The sequence below is a fragment of the Lontra canadensis genome, unplaced genomic scaffold, assembly GCF_010015895.1.
Source record: "Lontra canadensis isolate GAN:19392208 unplaced genomic scaffold, GSC_riverotter_1.0 scaffold1, whole genome shotgun sequence".
NCBI lineage: Eukaryota > Metazoa > Chordata > Mammalia > Carnivora > Mustelidae > Lontra > Lontra canadensis.
The window spans coordinates 4,322,548-4,338,541 of NW_022630995.1; the positions used below are offsets into that span (position 1 = coordinate 4,322,548).

General features: G+C 47.1%; 1 protein-coding gene and 1 pseudogene across 1 annotated transcript in view; one reads left to right on the plus strand and one right to left on the minus strand.

The window, feature by feature from the left end:
* Positions 1–15,822, minus strand: part of ANXA3 (annexin A3) — a 49,230-nt gene extending 33,408 nt beyond the window's left edge. Inside the window, exons 1-2 of the mRNA XM_032883041.1 lie at positions 15,775–15,822; positions 12,119–12,170 (exon numbers count right to left, since the gene is read on the minus strand). Of these exons, the coding sequence (XP_032738932.1) occupies positions 12,119–12,133 (15 nt within the window). The 5' untranslated portion in view covers positions 12,134–12,170; positions 15,775–15,822. The remainder of the gene's footprint in view (positions 1–12,118; positions 12,171–15,774) is intronic.
* LOC116871254 lies at positions 1,443–8,893 on the plus strand (annotated as a pseudogene).
* Positions 15,823–15,994: the final 172 nt, after the last annotated feature.

Consider the following 15,994-nt stretch of genomic DNA (forward strand, 5'->3'; position numbering starts at 1 on the left):
CCACTGTTGGGACTTGGACGCCTGGGCGCCTCCGGCCCGTTGAGCGTCCAACTCTCGGTTACTGCTCAGGTCGTGACTGCAGGGTCCCGAGACGGAGCCTTGCATGGGGCGCCCCGCTCAGCACGGAGTCTGGTTGGGATTCGTTCCGTCCCCTTCTGCTCCTCCCCCTGCTCTAAACACACACACAAACAAACAATAAATCTTAAAAAAACCTGTTGGACTTACCGTGTGCCAAGTCCTGTGCTAAGCACGCTTCCTGCATTAGTTCACTCAATCCTCACCAAAACTTGTAAGGCAGATGTAACACATCCTATTTATAGATAATGACAAAAACTGATGCTGAAGTCACTTGCCGAGTCCACACGGCCGGCAGGTGTCAGTGTCATCAGCCTCTGCTTCTGATTACGAAGCTGCCTCTCCCTGAACCATCTTCACGTGGATAGTTTTCTCTGATCTTCGTTTTTTAAGGATTTTATTTATTTGAGAGAGAGACAGAGAGAGAGAAATAGGGACAGAGAGCATGAGTGGGAAGAAGAGGGAGAAGCAGGCTCCCTGCTCGCGAGCAGGGCGTCCCAGGATCCCAGGACCCCAGGATCATGACCGGAGCCGAGGGCAGATGTTAACCAACTGAGCCTCCCAGGTGCCCCTTTCTCTGATCTTCTAGAACTCTCCTTTGGAGATCATGAGAGCACCTGTTGCCTTAAGCCATCGGTGTGGCCAGTGGGCGGCTGGGAGCTGTCTGCTGCCACCGCCCCGAGAGAGGCCGGTCTGTCCTTGACCATGAAGGCTGGATGTACCCATTTCTCCATGCAAAGTGTACTGGCTTTGCAAGAAGTCAAACATTCACATTCAGAAGAACAAATGAAAGAGAAGGCACCAATCCTGTTGACACAAAACTAGTTAAAGCCAAACGCTTCGGAGCAAGCAGGGCTGCCGCTGTAGGTACAGCTTGAGGGTGAGGTAACGTCCAACCACTCGTCACTTCATGCAGTCCTACGGAGGCCGCATCCAAACATTAAGCTTCCAAATCCATGCTTCATAGCAACCTCCAGGACTCGGGAACTCTTGAAGCGCTGAGGAGAAATGGTAGCTCTCTGGTCAACGTCCAAACAGTCTGCTGGGTCTCGAGGGTTTACAATAGAAGGAAAAATAGACTCAAACAAACAAACAAAGTAATCACAGCTTAGAAGATGTGAGACATCTCATTCCATTTTTTCTAGTAAAAGATGGTTTTCCAAACCAAAAAAAGCTTATTGTAAAAGGCTCTGATGGAACAGGGTCATGGGAGGCGAGTGTTAGGGGTTGAATTGTGTCCCTCCAAAAAGATACGTGCGGGCCCAGCCCACAGTGCTGCACGCTGCGACCTTTTTCGGGTAGAAGCTCATTGAAATGTACTTAATGAAGCGGAGGTCAGACCGGATGGAGTGGGCCCCAAATCCAGCATGACATCTGTCCTCAGGAGACAACCAGGTGGCGACAGTGTCACAGGAGGGGATGTGACCATGAAGGCAGAGATCGGGGCCACGCAGCTGCGAGCCAAGGAACCCAGGATGCTTTCAGGAAACCACCCGGAGCTGGAAGAGGCGAGGAAGGATGCCCTGACAGGTGGGAGAGCAGGGTTGGGAGCCTCCCGCGCCTGATGGCAGGGAGAGGAGCGAGCGACGTCATGGCTTCCTCTGAAGTGCTTCCGAGGGGCTCAGAGACAATGTACGCGTTTCTTCTTGTCTTGCTAGAGTGAGAAAAGATCCATACTTGCCTCCTGTTCTTTTCTAGATAAACTGATCTCATCAGGGGTCTCAGAGCAAGGGCACTGGGGTGTGTGACAGAGCGGGGTGTTGGGCTGGAGTAGGAGGTCAGTGTGATTCAGAAGTTAGGGAAGCTGTTTGGGTCGGGTTTTCCATGAAACGCAGATTATAGTCAGAACAAACCCTGACCTCTCCAAAGCCTGTGCCATGGTCAACCCCGCCAGACTCCTGCCTTCTGTCGGCTCCTGGCCCGTCCCTGGGGCTTCTCGCCGCCCCCGCTTGCGTTTCCCTCCTTTGTCCGCCCAGCCCCTCGCCTGACCTCTGTAACACAGGTGCTTCTAAATTGGAAACTCTCTTTTCTTTCCCTCTCACCACGAGAACAGCTCTCACGTTTGTCAGCCCAGCCCAGACTTCTACTCTGAACACTGGTCTTGTATACTCAGTGTCTGCTTTTAGGTCTCACGTACCTGTTATTTCCTCCCAAGCTGACTTCCTCCCCGCTGTAACAATTCCATATTTACTTGTGCTTTACCCCTATCTGCTCATTTAATCTCAAAACCCACCCTACGGGGCCAGTACTGTTCTGACCCCGACTTCGGGGGAGAAGACACAGAGAGGTACGAGGGTTGTCCGAGGTGACGTGACTCGTCTGCGGCACAGCCAGGATTCGAACCCAGGCAATCTGGCTGATCTCTGAGCTCGTCCCCAATATCCCTTCTTCCTCTAAATGGCACCAACTCCACAAACTGGGAGTCTCCTTTGATGTGTCTCTCTTTCCCTGCACACTCAGTCCATTAGCAATCTCAAAAGGTAATCTCCGGGGCACTTCTCCCCATCTTCTTTGCCCCTGCTGTTGTCCAAGTCGCCCTCACCATTCCCCTGGACACGGACACCTGCAGCGGTCTCCTTTCCTTCTGTTGTCTGCCTCCCACCACCTCCCACACAGCAGCCAATGGGTCTGTGGCACTGGTCTGCACGGCCCTGGCCCTGCACGGCTGGGCTCAGCCTCCCTCTTCGCCCTCACCCGCCGCCACCCTCCCCTTTGTCCCCCACGCTTCAGCTCTCTGACAGCCTAGCTGATGTACATGGAATTCTTCCTCCTCCTAATGCCTTTGTTCATGCTGTTCCCTCTGTCTGGAATGTTCTTCTACCTTCATGCCTCTGCTTAAAGGCCCTCTTCTCTGACAAGCCAACCCTGGCCACTGGACTCGAGCAGGGCCTCTCCTGTCAGTCCTCCTCTCAGCCAGCCTTCCCCTGGGGGCATCAGCACTGGGATCACCTCCCACTGTTCGTGTCTGTGTCTCCAGCTCCTCCAACATAAAATTCCAGGGGCGGAGACCTTATGTTTTACTCACAATGGTATGTCCAGCTGCAGCCCAGGACTCGTCTTCAGACAGGACCTTAATCAATAACTGTGAATGAGTTTGCCGGAAGAAAATGGAAGGAAGATGATGACACCCCAAGGTGTGGAATTTTTCCAAGGCCAACAAAAGCCAACAGGCTGCTTGATGAACTTCTCCCTTCAAACATCAGTAATCCAGAAATCAAAGGGACTGTTGTATCCTGGCAGATGTGGAAGAGGCTGGAAACATTTCGGTGGCCACGTTCAGCCCCGCAGGCTCTTCCAGGTCTTTCAAAGCTGGTTCCAGAAGCTGGGGCAGAAGACGGGTGAGCCAGGGATGTGTCCAGTGATTCCTTCCGTCTGTCTTCCTGTCTCTCCAAGCACTCTGGGGTTCGGTGGCAGAGGCAGCAAACCTAACCAGACTGGGTCTGAAACACTGGTCCCCCAGAAAGTCTTTATCAACACAAACTTCTTTCTCAGAATAAGTTTCATTATTTATTTGAAGCGTATTATAAACAAGTTATTCTCATCTTCTTTTGAGTTATTTAGCACTGGTAACTGAAGATTACATTTTTCCTCCACAATCCAAGTCAGGTTTAGCTTAGCCAAGAGTTCTTGGCCAAACTCTCTTCTTGGCCAAGAGCCACAAGGAGCTGAAGACTACGGTGTCTATACTGGCCACATCCACAGTTAGATGAAGTACATTTCTATCGTCCAGGAAAGACACCTCTGTCAAAGGGACCTGCTCTCTAACTGCAGAAGATGGAGGGAACATGGCTCCCTGAACTGGGGAATCTGGCATCATCCATACCTTAGGAAATGGGTACTTGGCTAGAAAATGGTGCTGGTTTGGCAGGATGTTGGGACTAGAGCGGTGACACCCACTCTCCTCCCACGTCACTTCTAGGGGAATGGAAATCCACCCATGAGGGACGGAGACGAGGGACGTCTGCTGTTTGTAATGTTAGAGAAAGAACATTTCTTGTACCTGTGGCCACGGTCATGAATGCCCACACGATATGATGGCAATGTGCACTGTTTTATGACCTTTCTGTAAGTGTGTGTTTGGAAAGTGACAAGCTTAACAATAAGTTGCTAAGAATTCTTCCTAATGTAAAGTAAATTTACATAATGGGAACTCCTTGCAGAGTTTATACAAAGGCTACTGGAACTAAACATTCTCTGTGGTCCTTGGAGGATCCTGAAGCGTAATATCTCCCTGTCTCCCTCCCATCACCTCACGGGAGTGTCCTTTCCATTCTTCCAAAACACCTTGCCTCGGGCTGCACCTGCTGTGCCCTCTGCCTGGACGCTCCCCCCCAAGCATTGTCCGAGCTCACCCCCTCCCTGGTGACTTCTGCTCACATATCTGAGCAGAAAGTCACACTCCCGCCACTATCGTTATCTACTTCTGCTTCCCCCCCCCACGTACTTGAAACTGATATTATGTATTATACATTTATTTCTTTGTTAGCCATCTTTGCTAATAAAATCAGAGGCATATAACCTCCATGTTTTTCAAATTTCTCTTTCTCTGTATTTCCAGAGCCCTAAACAGGGTATGCCACAGAGCAGATCTTAGTAAATATTTGTTGCATGACTAAGTGATAAAGAAATGTTTTCTTATTCTGAGTCTTGCTTTCTTTGATAATTCTCAAACGCCACTACCAGACTTTTCAGAGCTCCGGGCCACACCTCAGAGATCTGAGTAATGCATTCTTCAAACCTTTCGTAAATGCTGTTCAGATGGGGCTGTCGCTACCTCTATTTAAACACATCTCCAGAACCTAAGTGAAGTATTTAAACACAAATTCAAACACAAATGATTAAAAATAAAAGGAGCAAAGACGTGATCATGAAGGAAGGGGCAGACCTGAGAACTTTCTGCCCTTTTGACTTACTCTCTTTTATTTGGTGTGAGACCTCTACGTCTGTATTAATCTTACTGGTCCCCATTCTAAAATGCATGTTTTCCCACTGCTCTGCATTCACCAAAACACAGGCATTCAAGACAATCAAATTATACCTTCTCCCCTTCACGTTCCTTGCCCTCCATCTAAAACTTTTTCTTTTCCTGTTTGCCTCTGACTCACCAGGCTTCTTCAATAGTTACTCATGAGGTGTGGCAAATTCACTTTTTAGTATGACTAAATGTGAACGAGGGTCCCGACACCTCCGTGGTGAGTTGGGGTCAGGGAGTGGCAAAGGACGGGTCTTTAATGCTTGGTCTCTTCTTTCCTGGGAAGCCTCTCTCTTCTCAGACTGTAGACAGTTTCTTTCTAGACTCTGTCCCGAAACAAAGCTCTAATGTTTTGATTTAAAATCCAGGTCTTACCTGATTTTCATTCACTTCCTGCAGAGGGCTACTTCCGCAGCTGCCAACATTTATCTAAATATGCTTCGGAGGGCGCGTGGGGGGGGGGGGCGCCTGCGTGTCTCAGGTCATGGTCCCGGAGTCCTGGGATCGAGTCCCATATCAGGCTTCCCCTGCTCTGCGGGGAGCCTGCTTCTCCCTCTCCCTCTGCCTCTCCCCCTGCTTGTGCTCTCTCTCTGTCAAATAAATAAATAAAACCTTTAAAAATAAATAAATACATACATATATACACACACTTCGGAGAGCATGGTTTAAAACACACACCAGACCGGAATCTTCATCACATTGAAGAGCACCTAATCAGGCTTGATGTCTGTTCTCCTTGGGATGTGAAAATTCTAGCTCAGGGAAAACAATTCTGGAGCCAGACCTTCCAGCCCTGAGACGCAGCAGGCGGGGAGACCGGAGGAGAAATTCAACACGACCACATGCGTGTAACACAGGTGCTCCTTCCACACATGCTTTAGATTTGCATGGTTGGGAAGAGCAAACACACCAGGAAAGAAAGGTCTGATAGGATGTTCCCACCAAAACAAGACATATGAACTGGACGGAGCCCTCGCCAACTTCTGTTCCCAGGACCAGCAGCATCCTATGCCCAGGGCTGGGGTCATCCATGGAACAGAATGGAAAGGCATTGTCTTCCCAAATTCTCTCTCCCAAGGGCACACCACACCTTTCCTGGGAGGCCTACCGCTGATGCCACGACTCTGTCTCACACAGCAGAAATGTGTGTGGACACATTTGTGAGGACAGAAATGTGTGAGGACACCATTGTGTCCTCATGGGTCAAACTGCACCAGTCTTGTCCCCAGGAAAGAGAGGAAGCATCACGCGGGGAAGGAAAGTATTGCTTTCTTTTTCATCAAGAACACATTTTCAGGGACTAATTTTTCCTATTAGCAAGTTTCCGCCCTAGATGAGCCTTCCCCAACCTTTCCACTCTCAAGAATACCTTTAAGTATTTCTTCTCCACGGACCCCATGTTCTGAGTGCTTCTATCTGCTAATCTGTATTTATTACAAAGCGTTACTCACTGTCCTGTGTTACTTATGATTTAAGGCAGGAACTTCCAAGCAGAGGTTCTCATCAACACGAGGTAATCAGTGCCTGAGTGTTACTGTAACTTTAAAATAAAAAAATAAAGGAATATGATATTTTGGAAATTCTGTGCAGCCCCAACCTGAGTTATATATGTATGGTACAATAAGGAATATGGTCTTTGTCCTGGGTTCCTGGCAGAGAGCATCCAAACCATTGGAATTTCCTGATAGGAGTGTCTTTATTATGCCACTGAGGTGACTCATGGTGGACCTCTACGTAGGTATAGGATGGGGATGGTTGGCAGTTTGGGTGGGGAAGGAGACTGGAGATTGAGCTCAGTCCTACGACCAGTGATTTAATCAGTCAGGCCTGTGTTGTAAGGAAATCCCAGTACAAACTCTGGACAGAGGCTTGGAGCTGCTCCCCGGCTGGTGGACACATGATGTGCATGGACAGTGATTTGTCCTGACTGCACGGGGACAGGACCCTTCCAGGCCTTGCTCTACATGTAAGCCGGCTTTATAATAAAACGGTAACCATAAGTACAGTACTTTCAGCGATTCTCTGAGTCGTTCTAGACAATTACCGAGCGCAAGAGGGTCATGGAAATCCCCAGCTATATGGTCGGAAGAGCAGGAGGCTCAGGCCTCGCTGCTGACTCGAAAGTGAGGGCTGAGCTCTTAAACCTGGAGAGCCGAACTCCGGGCGGTCGTGCCGCAGTGTAGGGTGGCACAGCCGCTCGGGCTGGGAACAGAGTAGCCCACGTCGCTAAACATATGTAAGTGTCCAAACCCACACAATCCACAACACCAAGAGTGAACTGTGGGCTCTGGTGATTATGAAGACTTAGTGCAGGTTCATTTGTTGCAAGAAATGGACCACTCTGGCGGTGGGCGCTGAAAATGGGGGACCCTGGGCACGTGTCTAGACCCTAAGCGTGTGTCTACGGGAAATCTCTGTATCTTTGCTTCAATTTTGCTGGGAACCTAAAACTGCTTTTTAAAAAATACTGAAAATTTAAAAAAAATACTGAAAATAGGAGGGGTCAGTAAGAATCTATGTGGAGAAAACCCATCTGTGTTCAGATGGCTCAGAGACAATCACTCCAGCGGGGAGGAGGATGCTGTTGATTTGTAATAAAATCAGGCCCAGCAGACAGGCAGGAACTCCTTTACTAAAATGGGTGCAGGGATATTAATTTTTTTATGTATTTTTTATGGGTTTGTTTTATTTTTTAATGTTTTTTTAATGATAACGATTACAACTAATATTCACTCAGTGCTCACTACATGCCAGGCACAGTTAATGCATTTTACGAGAACTAGGTTAATTCTCGCAAGCACTGAACGATGCCGATACTACTGTTCTATCCGTTTTACAGGTGAGGTAGCGGAGATGACAGCAGAGGACAGCAGGTCATATTCAAGAGCCCGCCTCAGAACCAGTTAGAGAGTTATGAAAAGCAGACCGGGGACCGTGGCTGGACCGTCTTCCTTCTTTCCCAGGAGCGCCCAGTGTACCAGGCACTTGCTGCCTTAACTGTTTAACTACCCTCTTGAAGAACTCCTTCCAGACAAAGTTTGTAGGCGTGCTGTTTATGTGGTTATATTTTTGCAAGATGTCCTTATCCCTTCGTTCCAGATTGGCTCTCTGGTCCCCTTCCTCATTTTTAAAGTCGAGCATGGAGTGGGGAAGGGAAAATGTATAGCAAGTTAGGAAGTTATAACAGTTCATAATGATTACGGTGATTACGAGTTTAGAAAAAAACTTAGGAAGATAATAAAAATACCAAGTTGAGGATTCAAACAAATGATCAAAGGAAGTTAGGAACTGACCACGGAGCAAAGAGCCCAGAACATTTGCTTGAGAAAGCCAGCTCTATGGAAGGCACATCTGGAAAGACAGTATCTTAACGAAAGGTCACGTTCCTGCTCTTTCCGTCTCCAGCTGCCCCTGGTGAGACGAGCTGCCCCCACGACTGCCCACCTGCAGTGGACTGTCGTCCTGAACTGCCCCAGCGTCCTGATCACAGGAGCAGACAGGCAGACAGCACCGAGCCCAGGAACCCGAAGGCTCCCAACTCCTTCCGCCACAACCAGTGGATTCAGCGTTAAGACTGGGGGTGTGGGGCCCATGGTCAGTGACAAAAGGTCTAGTGGTGCTCCGGAAGCGGAGATCTGGCCACAGAAAGCTTGCCACTTCCTACGTGCAACCACCATTAACAAGAACGCCCGGGCCACCATCAGCGGCATCAGGTACACGATCTCTGAGAACGAGTCCGGCCCACATCTCCGCCTGACGGCTGCTCGCAGAGCCTGAGCCATCCTGCTCAGCCAAAAGCCTGTGATGGCGAAGAGCCCGTGGGCCCACCCCACCAAGAGCTCCTGAGCACCTGCCGGCCACCTCCAAAGCAATGAAGATATCAACCACACACACAGGTCAGTTTCCCAAGACGTTCTAATTTGTAGAGTGCCGGCTGTGGACTTAAAAGCAACCTAAAGGGACCCTGGGCCCGAAGAGAGCAAACTTCTCATCAGGGGTTAATTAGGAGAACACAGGCCTGAACAGAGATAAGCAACGTTTCCAAACAAAGGAAACAGTAATGCAATGTGGATTGTTGACTCATCTGAAACAATGGGAGGTTGCACCACACCTAGAAGATAAAGACCTGGGAAACCAGCTATCATTTCATCTGCAAGGAAATATACCAAAATGGCAACCAGACTCTTCTCTCTGGATCCTATCACTCCGATAAGCTCCTCATCCATTAGTAACCACGAGCTGATCCATGGTTTTGGAGAAAAGCACGGACTGGATCGCTCATTTGTGTTCAGGTATACATGTGCTTTTGTGTGTAAGAGGGAAAAAGAAAACAGTAAAACTTAGTGATAAGAACAGTTACAGAAATCTCCAGGTGTTTTTTTTTTTTTAATTGTGGTAAAAAAAAAAAAGCATAACATAAAGTTTACCACATTAACCACTTTTAAGTGTACAACAGTTCAGTAGTGGTGAGAATATCCACAGAATTGTGAAACAGACCTCTGGAACTTTTTCATTGTGCAGAACCGAAATTCTATCCCCTTAAGCAACACATCCCCCTCCTCAGCCCCTGGCAACCACAGCTCTGTTTTCAGTCTCTACGAATCTGACTACTTTAGATGCCTCATATAAACGGAATAATAGTATTTTGCCTTTTTATGTCTTTTACTGGTTTATTTCACTTAGCATAACGTTCTCAAGGTTCATTCACGTTGTAGCGTGTGCCAGAATTCTCTTCCCTTTTAAGGTTGAATAATACTCCGTTGTATGTCTGTATGTATGGTAGCCCCACCCCCGTCCATCGTGGACGCTTCCCAAGACCCCCACGGAAACTGCAGATAGTACTGAATCCTATGTACACTGTTTTTTTCTTAAACATTCACAGCTACGATAAAGTTTAATTCATAAACTAGACACAGAGTAAGAGTAATGACTTCAAAGACGTCAGCCGGCCAACTAAGTAGAGAGCCTGACCAACCAACCCCATGTCGATTTACTAATGGACGAGGACTAGAGGGAGACTTTTAACACCAGCATTTTGGAGAGAAGCTTTTTCCCTCCATCTGACTCTATGAAGTATCCATAATAGCAGCGGGAATTTTAGACCTGGAAGGGGGACAGCTTGGCGTCCTGTCAGTGGTTAAGGGGATAACATGGGCCAAGCAAACCTCCCATAAACACCACCCACACCCAGGGCTGGTGTATCTCCATACAAGCTATTCTTCAAGCCTTTCTGTCCCTCACTCAAGAAATATAATGTATGTTCATCATTAACAAAAAAATTAGAGCACAGAAGGTGATGCACTAAAAAGCAAATGTGCTCTCGCTCACAGGTCTGCCTTTCCAGAGAGTTTTCACGTAATATAGTCTCTGTGCATATATTTTTTCTTTTCTTTTTACTTTCTTTTAAACAGAACCATGGGGTGCCTGGGTGGCTCAGTCTGTTGAGCACCTGACTTGGGGTCAGGTCATGATCCTGGGGTCCTGGGATCAAGTCCCAAGTCAGGCTCCCTGCTCAGCGGGGAGTCTGCTTCTCCCTCTGCTCTGCCCTTCCCCCGGCTCACGTGTGCTCATGCTCTCTCTCTCAAGGGAATAAAGAGAAATCCTTAAAAATATTAAAACAATAAACAGACTCTCTACACTATTCTATAACTTGATTTTTTCATTACTTTTTTCATTAATTAACATCTTTGGACATTTTCTTATCAATATATAGAGAACTGACCACCTTTTCCCCCATACTTTTTAACGCTCACATCAAAATGACTATAAGTTAGGGGCACCTGCGTGGCACAGTCGGTTGAGCACCGGACTCTTGGTTTTGGCTCAAGTTGTGATCTCAGGGTCCTGAGCTCGAGCCTGGTTTTGGGCTTCATGCTCAGCACAGAGTCTGCTTGGGACTCTCTCTCCCTCTCCCTCTGCCTTCCTCCTCAAACAAACAAATAAATAAATAGATCTTTAAAAAATGGCTGTAGGTTACAAATGAGTAATTTAATAATTTTATACACCATGGTGGCCATTTATGCTGTCTGCATATTTTCATTAATACAAAGGAATGTCATTAGGTCTGTATTTTTTCAGCCTTATGCAAGGACATCAGTAAGATAAACGCCCAGAAGTGGAAAAACTGGCTAAAAGCGGTGTGCGTTTAAACATCGATTGTCACCAAAGTGCCATCCAGTAGTCTCCCATGATCAGAGTAGGAGAGTACATGTTTTACCCACAGACTTTTCAATACTGGTCTTATTATAGGTTTTTTTCACCCCTACCAATTTTCTGGTAGAAATGGTTTCTCACTGTGTTATTTACATTTCTTTCTTTCCTAGTGAGTGAGAGCATCTTCTCATATGTCCGTGGGACATTTGTAATTCTTTTCATGTGCTGTTCACACTCTGACAAATTTTTCCATCAAGTTTTTTTTATTGATTTATTCAGGTCAATTTTACATTAAGAAAATGTGTTTTTTGTCTGGTGTGCTCCAAATATTTTTCCCCTGTGGGTTGTCTTCTGACTCTACTAATAGTGTCATTTGCTGTTATAAATCAGAAGTTTATATGCAGTTAAGTAGATCAATGTTTTTCTTTTAGGCTTTTGGTTTGGAATTATAGTTGCAAATTCCTTTTCTACTTCATGATTATTTTTAACATTCACCCATATTTTGTCTCTTTCACTTCAGTATTTTATCCATCTGAAATGCATTTTAAGGTAAGAAGGGGGAGGAAATACAGATTTACTTTTTTCCCAAATGGCTTGAAATTTTCCTAACATTATTTGTTGAATAAGCCAACATTTTCCTGATATGAAATGTTATCCTTATCATATAATAACTCCCAAACTAAATTTACTCTGTTGTTAACCTCTACTTTGGTGTCATTGCAAATTATTTCAGCTATGTACCTCTACAATACATGTTTGTATTTTATTCTTTTTAGACATCCCTTTGCTTTTTTGGCATGTTATTTTTTCCAATGAACCTTATAAACTTTCAAAGATTTGTTTTTCATATTTTGACTTTTGGCATTTTAGTTTGACTAAGATAAGTTACTGTATTGTGAAGGCTTGAGTGTTACTTACCCAGACAGAAGCCATGATATCCCACCTTTGCTTGACTTGAGATCACACGAACCTATTTAAAGAAAATAATTACTAAACAGAATAAATGTGGGATTCAGAATACCATAATCTCAGAATAACCCTAATCTTTAATCCAAAAAAACAGAAGTCAACATTCAAAGAGAAACCATCTCAGTAAGGCGATGTGTCTCCAGCATCAAGTGCCCTATATGCTACACAAACATTTACGAGCACCTACTATGGACAAGGACAGACTGTGTGGGACTGGGAAGGGGTCAAAACAAGGGGAAAAAACCTCCATACTTAAAGGGTTTACAAATATGTTTCCTGGAAAACAAATTCTTCATTCATTTAAAAGTCCAATAGAAGGATGCCTGGGTGGCTCAGTGGGTTAAAGCCTCTGCCTTCGGCTCAGGTCATGATCTCAGGGTCCCGGGATCAAGCCCCACATCGGGCTCTCTGCTCAGCAGGGAGCCTGCTTCCCCTCTCTCTCTGCCTGCCTCTCTGCCTACTTGTGATCTCTGTCAAATAAATAAATAAAATCTTTAATAATAAAAAAGTCTAACAGAACTATGTTGATTACTGAGTTCTCTTTTAACCAGAAGAGATACCATCCTGGGGAACAACAACAGAAACAGTTAGAATGGCCAAAATTAGCAAGACAGGAAACAACATGTGTTGGAGGGGATGTGGAGAAAGGGGAACCCTCTTCCACTGTTGGTGGGAATGCAAGTTGGTGCAGACACTTTGGAGAACAGTGTGGAGATTCCTTAAGAAATTAAAAATAGAGCTTCCCTATGACCCTGCAATTGCACTACTGGGTATTTACCCAAAGATACAGATGGAGTGAAAAGAAGGGCCATCTGGACCCCAATGTTTATAGCAGCAATGGCCACGGGTGCCAAACTGTGGAAAGAACCAAGATGCCCTTCACCGGACGAATGGATAAGGAAGATGTGGTCCATATACACTATGGAGTATGATGCCTCCATCAGAAAGGATGAATCCCCAACTTTTGTAGCAACATGGACAGGACTGGAAGAGATTATGCTGAGTGAAATAAGTCAAGCAGAGAGTCAATTATCATATGGTTTCACTTATTTGTGGAGCATAACAAATAGCATGGAGGACATGGGGAGTTAGGAGAAGGCAGTTGGGGGGAAATTGGAAGGGGAGGTGAACAATGAGAGACTATGGACTCTGAAAAACAATCTGAAGGGTTTGAAGAGGTGGGGGGGGTGGGAGGTTGGGGGAGCCAGGTGGTGGGTATTAAGGAGGGCACCGATTGCATGGAGCACTGGGTGTGGTACAAAAACAATGAATACTGTTATGCTGAAAATAAACTTAAAAAAAGATTAAAAAAAAAAAAAGAAATTGTCTCCTCTGAACTCATCCTGAAACAAGTTTTAGCTGGCTTCAGTTGGATTCTTTGTATTTGACTGTGATATCTCCATTTGCATTTTACAAGGCTCCCAGCCTACAGACTGCTGTAAACAGACATGCCAGCTCTTTGAGGAGGCAGTCCAGTTCCTGGTAGGGCCCAGAGGTAAAAAGGTCAATTCTTTGGTGGAGCTCTATTGGGAAGCCAGGCACTTTTCCTATGTAGACATTATTCAGAGACGCTGGCGTATCTCCAGGGTCGATTTAAAAATTCAAGTTGCTCCCAACAATCCTGGGAACAAAATATTCTAAAAATTCAGTGATAGCCCTAGAACAAAGTTCAGTAGGAAATTACACTAGACGTCCATGGAAACACTTACCCTGACTTTCTCAGGCAATCTGTAGCCTAGGGCAGTGGGCTTTCTAGTTACCAGATCTAACATTACATCCCTCTAGATACACAGTGGCTACAAGGTGTCACTAGTTCTCATTTTGCTTCTGAAAACTCGATTTCCTTGAGCTTTGGTTTCTTCATCTATAGATAGGGAAGAGGAAGGCAGGGATCATATGTATAATAATATCAGCTGCGATTCTGAGTTCTTACTATGTACCAGGTCATATAAAAAACACTAGAAGGTTAATTTCACAACACTTTTTGTCATTTTAGTTCACTGGGGCATAAAAGGCACTAAAAAAAAATAGTGAATGAATGACTTAAATAAGTCTCACAATAACCTAGTAAGGGAGCTAGTTGTCATTAAGAACATCTCCACTCTAGGGGCATCTGGGGAGCTCAGCTGGTTCAGCGTATGCCTACGGCTCAGGTCATGATGCTGGGGTCCTGCGATCTGGGATCAAGCCCCCCATCAGGCTCTCTTTTCAGCAGGGAGACTGCTTCTCCCTCTCCTTCTCAGTCTCTGCTGCTCTCCCTACTTGTGCTCTTTCTCTCTCAAATAAATAAATAAAATCTTTAAAAAAAAAACACGCACATCTCCACTTTACATATTAAAAAGCTGGGGCACAGAGAAGGTACAATAATGTTCTAGGCACACAGCAATAAGGGTCCCCCTACTGAATCTGGACAGTCACACTCCAAAGGTATGACGTTAACTCCCGGGCTCTGCCTTACCCAAGTGCCTGCCCCATACACTGTCACAGCTGATATTCAATATGTGTTGATCCAGTATCATGATCCAACAATTATTACTGATTTAAATTTTAAGAAGAAATCCAAATGACCTGACAACAGAACTTTAAACATTCTTTTCAGAAAGGAATTTGGGGATCTACATCATTTCCTTTACTTTCCCCTCCATCCCTATTTCTCAGCAGATGGCTCCACACAGACCCCACAGCTCTGAGAACAAGATTCCAGAATCTTTAAACTTTGAGAGTTTCAAGTTACAACTCCCTTTCTCCTCAGTCTGAAGTTTTCTGCCTTCGTGAGCCAATGGGGACATCTTTGGAGAACAATGTTTCAATGAGTTACATTTTTTTATGATGCTGATACAACAGGTTGCAAATGTAGCTCTTCCCAAGGGCTCAGTCTGGCTGTCTGTGCAGAAGGCAGATCCTGGGGAAGGATTTCTGTCCCGCACTGTAGCTCCTTCTCAGCAGCCAGAGGGGCCTTCAGCGACCGGGGCCTCTGAGCCCCTGCACAGACCACAGCTTCCTATATAAGGTCATTTGCAACGAAGGACTCAGACTCCCCACCTGCTGACTCAAATGCCTGAGGGATGAATCACGAGCGGGGGAGCAGGGGCGGTGCCTGTTGCAAAGAAAAGGTGAGTCTTTTCAAGGAAAAGCAAACTTCTCCGATTCCCAACGCTCCACGTCTAAATACACTTTTCTTCTACCACCTAAGAAATTTCCAAGTGAAATAAAAGGTCTACGTTAAAAGGAGCGAAGGCTCCCAAGGATGGCGGGACTCCAAGTCCTCGGCACCGGGCTCGAGCCCGCGCCTCCCGCTTCGCCAGGGACCCGAAGGGCAGCTCCGACCCCGGCTCCTTCTCTGTCCCCAAGACGCTTAGGGCGCGGGAGGCTGAGACGGCCGCGGGATGCCCAGAAGCGAGGCTCTGCGGCCGCCGTCACCGCGGTCGGGGGACCCTCCCCGGGCGCACCGCTTTTGCTCCTCTGGGCCTCAGTTTCCCCCATTCTGACGTGGGGACGCGGGCTCTGCCTGGTCTGCGGCGTGGGCCGCGCTCCGGGGAAGTGGCCGGAGCCCCCGCCGCCAGCCGCCGGCAGCCGCGGGCGAGTCGCGGGGACGCGGGTCTTACCTGCGGCGCGGCCGAGGGACCCGGCGAGCGGGAGATCCAGAGCGGGAGTGCGCGCCGCCGGCGGCTGCTCCGCGCCCTCCCCGCCAGCTCCCCTTCCTCCCGCCCCGCCCCGTCCCGCCCGCGGCTGCTCCGCGCCCTCCCCGCCGGCTCCCCTTCGCCCCGCCCCTCCCCACCCCGCCCGCGGCTGCTCCGCGCCCTCCCCGCCGGCTCCCCTTCCTCC